A 10523-nucleotide genomic window follows, 5' to 3' on the forward strand; every position below is an offset into this window, starting at 1 on the left:
TACTGATCACTTGGCCAATTCTTGAGTGACTTTTGCTTGGCCGGGGTCTCAGAGCTATAATTAACTTGGGGAATAGCAATGTGAAGATCTAATTTCACTTATCTGTCACCCTCCTCACGACTAGGTTCCTCCAAACAGCAATCCCTCACGTTCAGAGCCGGGGGAAATTCTTATTGCTCTTAATAATTAACATGCATGGGTAAACCCTCCAAAGAGTTTATAAGACACAAATCTCAGACAACTCCAGAATGCAGTAATATAATTGTATCTATACTGGAAAATGTAAAAATATAACAGACAAGAATAAGGGGGAAAAATAAAGGGCGTTGAAACTGTAGCCGTGCTGAAGACAGAAATAATGTTGAACAAATGTAAGTGTACAGGGCATCTTTAATTATTTCCGGTGAAACACAGAACAGTAATTGATTGTGAAACAGATACAAACCTGAACGAAACCTAACATTTATGGGGAATCTAGCATGTAGTCACCCTTGTTATTCTGTTCACGCACACACGCACTGTCAAATATTTCCATTGTGCAATGATATCACATTTTATAAGCGGGTTGAGTTTTCATCTTTCTTCCATTTCCGTAAGCAGCTGTTTTCGGTCAGTAATATGGTCTCCGTGGATTATTCTGTGAAGACAAAACATTGGATTAAATTCGATGCGCATGACTACCGATGGTAGTTCTTACATATTTGTGCTGTTCTATGCAAAATAGAAACGAGCAGGGGACATGAGGTTACCAATGGATTAGGCCTAAATCGGTAGGCAAGCATCATCCTCTTTCTGAAGGCATCATACTCATCATCGCTTTTTGCCAGCTCGGCTGGACGGTCAACGCCAAACCCTGCTCCATTCATTGCTGTCGTTCCCCTGCAACCAGACACAAAAGCCTTTTGAGTCAATTTCTGACATCCAAGAAGGAATGACATAATGTATGAATGTAAAAAAAGTGCCTTTACAAAGAAGCACCAGGAAAAAGGTCAAGCTTCACAACGTAGCAGTGTTGTTTTTATTTGTCTACTGTAATAAAAACGGTAGCAAAGAAACTGTTGGGAGAGCCACACAATCTTAAAGGGGGTTGTCCTTTGCTTTCACATAAAAAGAAAAAGAAAAAAATGAGCGATCACAACTTGGAGGGGGGGGGGGCGATAGAAATGTACAGTATATGATCACATTACTCGACCAAAAATTTTGGTTTCATATTTTTTTCACTGTTGCATAAAAGTTGTCCTAGTAAACAACTGGTTTCTACAGTCACGCATGATCAAATGAAAATCTGCACTGTTGTTTAAATGCCATTGAATCCGAGATTAAAATGTGTGTATACAATTTTGAAAAAAAAGATATGTATTTTTTTGTACTATTGATACATACACATTTAATTGTGATCCAACAAAATTATTGTGCGCACACACGCCCAAAATGGATCCACTGTATCTACCCAGTGGGATATCATGAAATGGGTTGTGACATCATCAATATTTTGTTTTCCATTGCATGATGTAAATAAATCCAGAAACAAAAAATTGAAAAGATGAACACGTACTTGTTGACAGGAGCCTTGATGCCTTGTCCTTCACTGCCAAGGCCTTCGCCTTCCTTCCAGCCCATCTTCATCAGCATGCGGAAACCCAGGTTCTCGACTGTCAATTTAAACTCTTTGTACTCAGAGTAATCTGGGTCCCGCCCCTCCTGTAAAGAAATTAAAGCGGTGCATTCGTGCCATTGTTGTTATTTTTTTCTCACAAAAGTACCAAACGGGCAAAGGAGAAGAGATGAAAGACAACAATTGGATTTCACCAAAAAAAACTCTTGCTAAGGATTTTAATAGCTCTTCAGCTGACCTTGAGTGCTTTAAAAGTTTCCATAAACTTCTCCAGCTCCTCAGGAGGGAGGAAGTCTCCAATGAAGTGTTTCCCTTTGCCCATGTCTGTCAGAGATTCTGCCCACTCTTGAGGAAATCAGCACAACACGGGAAAGGCGTGATTGACACCGTCATGCGAATTAGAAGCCGGTTGCTGAAATGCTATTGCCAGCAGCCTTACCTCGTGTCTTCTCCATTTCCATTTTCCGGAGACGATGCTCCCAGGTGCCGGCCTCCTGGTCCACCTCTTCGTCACTGTCGTACTCGTGTTGGTGGTCTTTTATGGCCTTGTCCCACATCAGCTGCATCTCGGCCATTGCGCGCTTGTGTTTCATGATCATGTCATACATCTCTTGCATCTACAAATGTGTGGGGAGGGCATTCAATGAACAGCTCGCCTCCAATGGACAATTGGGCTACAAAGCTGGAGTGACATGGTTTCTTTTTCCTACTGGACTTGAGCGAAGCTGCTTTTTTCACCCCCCCACATAGTGCATCCAAACAACAATGTACCTCTTGTTGCTCTTTTAGCTGCTTCTTCTGGTCTTCCGACAGTTCTGTGACACCGACGAGACCAGCGGGCTTCCCTTTCTTATAACCAAGACCTTGAAGATCTTGAGCTAAAACAGAGGGGATGTCGCCACAATATTTAAGACCACATTTATCGTGAGCTATATGGTCCAGACCAGACCCAGCACGCAAGAGCTGAAAATACATTCCAGACTTTTTTTGGTTTTACCTCTCCCAAAATGGGTTTAACACTTAAACGTCTGACAAGAAACTTCTTAAACCACAATTTTAAAGCATTTGAAAAGACACACACAATAATTGCAAAAAAAAAAAAAAAACATGTCAAGTCAATGTGTTTGGTACGTGTGTGTGCCTTTAAGAGGCGGGGCTAAGTACTGTCGCATGTGATTTTGGCAAATTTGCACGCTCCTGTTTGTGTTTTACTTTCCTTTGCCAAAGTCATGGTAAAAATTCGCAGACTTTTTTTTTTGTGGAAAAGAACGTAACATGGCGGGTGTGGGAATGATAAAACGTGGTATTGTGGGGGGGCGAAACTTTTTGGAAGAATCGTACTTCGAAACAAAACAACGACATAGATGAAGCCTTCCTACTATGTACCGAGCATGCATGTCAAGTACCAGAGAGAGATGGCATGTTGGGGTCCGGAACACCGGTTTCCTGGGAGACAACGATGGGTGGAATGGGAAGCTCCACTTTATCATCTTCGGACCCCCATCGACTCTTCCTCTTGCGTTTTACAGGCGGCGTATCTTCCACCTGAGTGTGCGGTTGAGATGCCGGAGAGAACGCAATCTGGGGTCGGGGAGGAGCAGCCGGTCTCTGCGGCTCTGTCCTGGACTCTGCTGCTGGAGGCGAAGAATTCTGGGAAGCAGCAGCACGATACTCTCGGAGCTTCTCTTTGTAGTAACGGTTGGCCGGGTTTTTGAGATCAAATAAAAAACTGGAGGGATAAAAAGGCGTGCCAGGTTAAAGTGAAATAAGGCAGTATTGAGCTCACGTCCAAATCGATTTGAAAGAAGCTGACCTGAAGGTGGGGTTATCACGGTTACGCTCGATGGCGATGTTTTCCACCTCTGGGCCACCCTCAGCCACAAACCTAGCCAGCTTCTCGGCCACTTGCTGGGTTTCCGCGTCCACTGGGGGGGAGACTTTAAGCAGTCTATCAGTACTGGGGCTCAAATGACACTCTACTACTGTACCATACTCAACTGGCATACATCACCAGTCTAGAGCTAATAGGGGATAAAAAAACAAAAAAAAAGAGGGAGGAGGAGCAACGAGGACAGCGCTGGTGATTGCTGAATTCAGTTGATGAAACAATGCCAACACATACTTTGTATCGATACAACACTTGGCGCGATTTATATCTGCATTTACTGTCCTTGTGTTCATGACATCTGTGCATTCCATTTTTTTTTCTCCCAAAAAAATATTAAGTGATGTATCAATTTTTTTGCAAATATGGGAAACAAAGCGTGACAGATGTACAGCTACTTGCAATGTACAAGTGCAGCACTAAATATGAAACAAGACACAAATCACACAAGAACTCTATTTCTATCCCCAATGGTGCCTTGACTTAGGAGTTGAATTCGTTCTGAGATCGTTTGTTCTGCTCGGAGAAAAAAAAAAAAAACACGTATCTTAACACAAGACAAAAAAAAAATATCTGCTGCGTGATGGCTCATGTAAAAATATTGAAAAAGAAAAATACACACGTAAGTCAAGGTACCAGTAGTTAAAAAAAAAAACAGGTGTAATAAAGGGCATTGTACATGATAGTAATGATAATAGCGCAGGGCAAGACTTATTTGTTAAACTGAATTATGGTAATTTATCAATCTAATGACTGATAATGCAGTACGATGTCGCCCTTCAGGTTGCAAATGTCAGTTTCTAAAATGAAGAAATCAAGGCCGCCATGAGACATCACCTTACCATTAACTGAGGTTTTGGCAGGCGGTGGAGCATTCTTTCTTAATTCAGCAACCCTCTTTTTGTAGTAGAGATATTCCATACAGTTTCTATCATACAAAAATCTAAAAATAAAAATAGAAAGGTTAAAGCGCAGGAGATTCAACTATTTCATGAGTTCAATAAACATCGGGGGGTAAAAGTCTCCTTTAGACTTACGAGAAAACAGGATCGTCCTTGTAGTCTTCTTTGGCCCTCCTCTCCAGCTCAGGTCCCCCCTCCGCCACAAAAGAGGCCAACTTGTTGATAATCAGTCTGGTATCTGGGTCCTCTGGGGGAGAAACTTTAAGCAGGCTATCAGTACATTTACTCTTTGGTCACCTGTGACAAAATGCCAGTCATAATTCTGCCCTAGGAGCAGGTAGGGGATGACCCGAAATGTACAAGCCATTTTGTTGTCCAGAGTTAAACGGAAACACACGGGTCTTGATTTACCTTTCATATTTAAGAATTCAGAGACATCAATCTCTTCCTCATCGTCATCGTCATCTGGGGAGCAAAACACACTTGGCCTCTGGCTGAGAACTGGACTCTTCTTGGACTGCGAATAGCTCCTAAACTGGCTGAGCATGCTGCCAACACCAGGGCGCTTGCCAGCGAAGATGTTTTTTCTTTGTAATGCGTTTCCACCAGGGAAAGATGACTGACTTTTGTTGTTAATGGGGGAACCTAAAGAAAACATCAAAAATATATAGAGTGCATTAAACAACAAATTATGCATTTCTATATTCATCCTAAATGTGTCCACTTAAAATACAAACTATATGGGAATGTTGAACAGCTTGTACTAACCAGACGCGCTGTTCGGTTTCTGCTTCTGCATCATCATGAACTGTTGTAAGAAGCTTCCATCATTTACAAACTTGTTGGAGGTGGGTCCTTGCATCGTAGGAGAACTATTTGGATCACAAGAGGTGACATTATTCATTTATCTTAGAGTCAATACAACAAAATGTACATGTACCACCTGACAATGAAATTCAAAAACATAACACTGGTGGTGAAAGTATGCATTTACCTTGCAGGCAGACATTCGTTGGGGGTTTGTGCATTAATTTTGGCTTGCTCGGCCAATTTGGCCTCAATTTCCTTCTTTTTCTCAGCTATCAATTGCTCTTGGCGTATAATATTCAAGTTCATCTTCTGTTTCTGTGGCTGTGCATTCTTGTTTTTCCATCCTCCTCTCCCTAAAAGAAGGCGAAAACCCCCAAGATTATGAATCTTTTATAGACATTCCAACATACTTTGTTTTTGTAAGGTACTTCAAGACATTACCATTACTGAAAATGAATAATATTAATAACATTAAACAGACAGTGGAATGGATAGTAAGGAACAGTATGACTGCTCAGTTTCTGAGAGGCTATATTGCAGTGTACCAAGCTTAAGGTAGAAAGTGTGTCAGAAAAGTTCCAGTACTGGTGCTACAAAATATATATATTTCAAATCCAAACAGGGTAATCCTCTGCAACTGTGTATTTTAGTACATTTACAAATGCGCGTCAGACACAAATTGAGCTATTTTGGGAAACGTAAGTATCGACTTCGTTGCGGATTCGAAAGCAAATTGCAACGTCCATATCGTTCATCTAAATCTCGTGGGTCAACTTGTAAAATACGAACTAGGCCGTTACTATTCGTCGCATGCTAGTTGCGATGATAAATTCTATGGTCGTTTTCGGCTATATGACGCTAACTGACGCCGAATGCTAACATGAACTATGACTACGAGAGTCAAACATGGAACATTTCACCGAAATACTATGAATGTACCTGTATCGCTAGACTCCATTTTCGTATCAGGAATCCAATATACGTTTACAAACGATGTGAACACACAATGCACAAATCTTATACCGATGCTACGAAGACTACTTCACTCGCTATTTTGGGAGTGTAAACACGAATACTACTTCCGGTATGTGTTTTTTTCGTAATAAAAGCATTGTTACACAGTACTTCAATGATTTTTTTACCAAGTGTCTTCGTGTTTTTTCCCTTTAATTGAACAAGATACACTACAAAAATCAATGATAAATCCAAAATAAACAAAAATAAATAACGAGCGCGATGACGAAGAATGAGCGCGTTTCGCATTCATTAAATTCCTTAAAAATAAAAACCCTTTCCATTCGTCATAAATCAGAAGGCTTCTGAGAAAGACATATTTATTGTTAAAAAGATAAATATACAGTAGGTTTCAAGATTTTACATGAATGTAGAAAATATATCTACACACGAATAATATAGGATTCACCTAATCGTCATTTTATTGCACATAGCAAGACCAAAAGAAAGCTTATCAAAAAAAGGAAACATAAGGATGAAAACAGTCATGTGTATCAACTTCGTCTTGTTTTGATAAGGTATCCCATAGTGCATTGCGAAATGTCGTCAGTCCTCTTCCCTAATCAGCCGGTTCTCGCGATCGTTTATTAAAAACCTGCTTATATTCAGTGGAGAAATGGCAGAAGCTTCCCTTCGGCCCTGCCGGTTTTTCTGCCACCGATGTTCAGCAGAGATAAGCCCGCGTTTACCGGTAAGGCAAACCAAGCAGCACTTGAAATGCCGACTTGACGAATGGCTTGATAGTGATGTGTCTAAGTCAGGTGCGTTTATGTGGGAGGGGGGAACAGCGAATTTCGTCGCTAGCCACGCTCGTTGGCTAGCAAGTGCTCGTTGTAGTTGTTCAACTTGGCGAATGTAAATTGAACACACAAAATATTGTCTTCATAGAAATACATGTGTGCCTCTACAGAATTGTGGCGGGCTGTACTCAACTGTTTGCCATGCATTCCAACGCCCAGAAGGAAATAAAGCTTATTACTCTACGTTGCTCACTTGAATTTCCGTTTTTTTTCCCTCAGTGAACATAAACACGATTTGCTGGAGTAGAATGTCTTTAATTAGTAGTACAGATTGAATACACATGTTCTGCCCCCTCGTAACTGTGATGATGTTATCCAGAGTCAGATTTACTTATTCAAGTAAGTTTTATCCAATCACTCTACTGTAGTTCAACTCAAGTAATTTTGTGTCTCTGACTAGCAACAAAACAAAAGGGCGTTTCTCAGCATCATGTGTGTGTATATGTATGACACTAGCATAGCTCCTCTGCTTATTATTTAAGAGTTACCACCAGGTTGCAATTATACCTACCGGTACCTTCAATTCTATCCTCAAAAAGTAACCATAAACATTTTGTGCTGCTCATTATGAATATTTTCTGGGATATTCAGAGCCGAGTTTGTTCTTCCGAGTGTAATGTTCTAAAGTGAGATTCATTTTTGTGTCAATACCCGAAGGACTTTACCTGTCCACGCTGTGACTCTGGATTCATTGAGGAATTGCCAGATGAAAGAAGGTATTAGGAAAAATGATGAAATGCAGTAGAAATATTGCATATTTTTGAATGTTTTTTTTTCCATGCAGAAGTGAAGATAGCACTCCATCTACATCCTCCGCAAGTGAACAGACACAAACACCCTTTCAGGTCAGTTAAAGGCATCGGTGAAAGAATTTTGCAGTCTTTTGGCATCATCGAATTCATCTCCCCCATTATGTCTTTTCTAGACAACCACGAATCACCAGCACTTGTTCACCTTTCCTTCCGGGTACAGTCCATTCACTCTGGGAATTTTCAATGAAAACTTTGAACTCAGAAGTTGGCTACCCACAGAAGATAACAGAGAGACAGAAATTCCGCGAGAGCAAGAAAACGATTCGCAGCAGCAACAACAGGGTCGACACGCGGCTCAACGACAGCGTACGCGTCATGAAGGAGTTCCCACATTAGAAGGGTAAATATTCATTCAAGTCTGTTGTGCGTGACAATTGCAATCGACTGTAAGTAACCCAACGCACTTCTGTGAACATGTCAGTATTACAACAAGGCAAATGTCAATCTCACATTTACTTTTTTTAAACTGTTAATACAGAATTATCCAACAGCTCGTTAATGGGATCATAGCACCAACAGCTATGCCAAATATTGGAATGGGACCATGGTGAGTAACTACTTATGATGAATCTTTTCATCGCGTAAGTCTTATTAACTGGTTAACAACTTTGCAGGGGTGTGCTTCATTCAAACCCAATGGACTATGCCTGGGGAGCAAATGGATTGGATGCCATCATAACACAGGTATAACAGTCGCCTTTCGTATAAAAATCTGGTTCGAAATGTCTCAAACAATGATGAACTTGCACGCCACCCTTGAATTCACTTGAGAAACGTTTTCTCAAATGTACAAAAGATCAAATTAAACACGACAAGCTTTAAATTCTGGCCTGTATCATTTGAAGCTACTCAACCAGTTTGAAAACACGGGTCCTCCTCCAGCGGATAGAGAAAGGATCAAGAGCTTGCCCACAGTCTCCATCACAGAAGAACACGTGGGTGAGTTTTAAGATCAAACCAATGAAACAGCCGATAGTGGTAAAACATTTAAAAATAAGGAACGGAGTTATCATTTTTTGTTGAAGCGTCCTTGTTGACTTTTGCAGCTGCTGGTTTAGAGTGTCCCGTGTGCAAAGAAGACTACGGCGTGGACGAGAGCGTCAGACAGCTGCCGTGCAATCATTTGTTTCACAATGACTGTATCGTACCTTGGCTTGAACAGGTACGGCACTGATGCTTGCTGGACACGTCATTAGATTACAATTTTAAATCCAAATTGATTTTCTGATTTATTATTATGATTATTTTTTAACTGTATTGATATCGTCATGTGTACCAGTGGCTAAAAGCAATGTGTGGAAGTTCTCGCGCAACCTCATGTAAACTTTCACAACGAAAAGTACGTTTCTGGATACAAAGCAACATCCTGTTGTCTACTGTTGATCGAAATGACATTTTGTTTCCTTCTCTTTCCCTGTAGCATGATACTTGCCCCGTGTGTAGGAAGAGTCTTAATGGCCAGAACACAGCGACAAACCCGCCGGGTTTATCAGGGATGAACTTTTCTCCCACCTCATCATCTTCTTCCTCCTCCTCCAACTCACTTAGCAATGAAAATGCTTCTGGAAACTCATAGTCTCCCCGTCACCGTCATATTCTGGAAACCTCGCGCTCTCAAGGAGTCTTCTACAGCGGACACAAACACGGCTGTTAGTCTTAATTCTTACGGACAAGTAAGTTGAGATGAATTTGTCTCCGACTTCATCTTAGTCATCATTCCTCCACTTGTGCTGACTGGTTGCCGGATGCTGCTCGTTCTGCTGCTGCAGTAATTGAGGACATTCTCCTTGGAGCTTCCGCTGGAGGATCCCGTGGGTACTGAAACGATAGGAAAAGTAGGATCTGCCTCAAGGATGGGGACACATTTTTCTATTTCAGAGTCAAAATAAAAATAGTCTTTTTAAATGTTGCCTGTGGTGGTGCAGATGTGTATCAAGTTATCTGAATAACGCTGAGCCAATTACAGCCAGTGGATCAATTTATGCGACTGCTTCTGACTATTTGTCTTTATTTGCACATTTATTTTGGTTTTTAATTTGCACAATGTGTCGTATTTTAATGAGACATCATCTGAACTCTTGTTCTTTTTTAATGGCATTTCATTATTTTAATGTTTCTAAATTGTGTGTGTGTGGAGGGGGGTGCAATTTGGGAAGTGTTTGAATTTAGGCAGTATTTTTTATTGAGTGAACATAGAAAAAAATTACAAATCTTATTTAATAATCCTATGCCACCAGTACTACGGCATATATAAAAAAAATCATATCTCTGTGAAACTGGCTGAAAGTGTCAATGAACTGTAGTGTTTTATTTCCTGATTTAATGTTGTATTTTTACAGTCACAATAAAGTCCTTCGGAAATTGTTTTGGCAGACTCGGTCACTTTGACTACTCCAGAACCGTATGATTAAAAAAAGAAAAATAATCTTGAATTGAAGAATACATATGCATGTATAATTGGGGTGTTGCATTGGTTCATTTCCCACGTTTAGGGAATAAGGGAGAGGCTTCGGTTGGATGGATCGATCTGATTGAAAGGAGCGAAATCAGATTGTGCTGCTTGGCCCCACTCCATTTAAGTCTACTATTCATGTTAAAATTGCATCATTGCAGTGTCTTAGTATCAGGCCGCATCTTCCAGACAAAACACTGCCCTTCTGTATTTTAAAGTCGGTCCCCTATGGC

The 10523-nt window shown here is 40.7% G+C and overlaps 2 protein-coding genes across 3 annotated transcripts; one reads left to right on the forward strand and one right to left on the reverse strand.

Annotated features, from left to right (window-relative positions):
* Positions 1 to 372: 372 nt before the first annotated feature.
* sugp1 (SURP and G patch domain containing 1) lies at positions 373 to 6314 on the reverse strand. The gene is made up of 14 exons (XM_052087216.1): positions 6152 to 6314; positions 5397 to 5565; positions 5171 to 5274; positions 4814 to 5047; positions 4538 to 4661; positions 4343 to 4443; positions 3429 to 3552; positions 3022 to 3344; positions 2387 to 2493; positions 2055 to 2232; positions 1854 to 1960; positions 1556 to 1701; positions 750 to 879; positions 373 to 637 (listed from the first exon to the last, which is right to left on the reverse strand). The coding sequence occupies exons 1-14, from the start codon at positions 6168 to 6170 to the stop codon at positions 611 to 613; spliced, it is 1893 nt and encodes a 630-aa protein (XP_051943176.1). The 5' UTR covers positions 6171 to 6314; the 3' UTR covers positions 373 to 610.
* A 448-nt stretch (positions 6315 to 6762) lies between these two features.
* Positions 6763 to 10203, forward strand: LOC127615884 (E3 ubiquitin-protein ligase RNF126-like). Of its 2 annotated transcripts, none has more exons than XM_052087240.1 (9): positions 6763 to 6917; positions 7684 to 7742; positions 7811 to 7871; positions 7952 to 8178; positions 8317 to 8385; positions 8453 to 8522; positions 8684 to 8777; positions 8885 to 9000; positions 9259 to 10203. In XM_052087240.1, the coding sequence occupies exons 1-9, from the start codon at positions 6843 to 6845 to the stop codon at positions 9412 to 9414; spliced, it is 927 nt and encodes a 308-aa protein (XP_051943200.1). In that variant the 5' UTR covers positions 6763 to 6842; the 3' UTR covers positions 9415 to 10203. The 2 variants fall into 2 exon arrangements, with proteins under 2 accessions (XP_051943200.1, XP_051943201.1); XM_052087241.1 differs by lacking the exon at positions 7684 to 7742 and having other exon boundaries at positions 7952 to 7992; positions 8058 to 8178.
* The last annotated feature ends 320 nt before the right edge of the window (positions 10204 to 10523 follow it).

Source organism: Hippocampus zosterae, chromosome 15, assembly GCF_025434085.1.
Source record: "Hippocampus zosterae strain Florida chromosome 15, ASM2543408v3, whole genome shotgun sequence".
Taxonomy (NCBI): domain Eukaryota; kingdom Metazoa; phylum Chordata; class Actinopteri; order Syngnathiformes; family Syngnathidae; genus Hippocampus; species Hippocampus zosterae.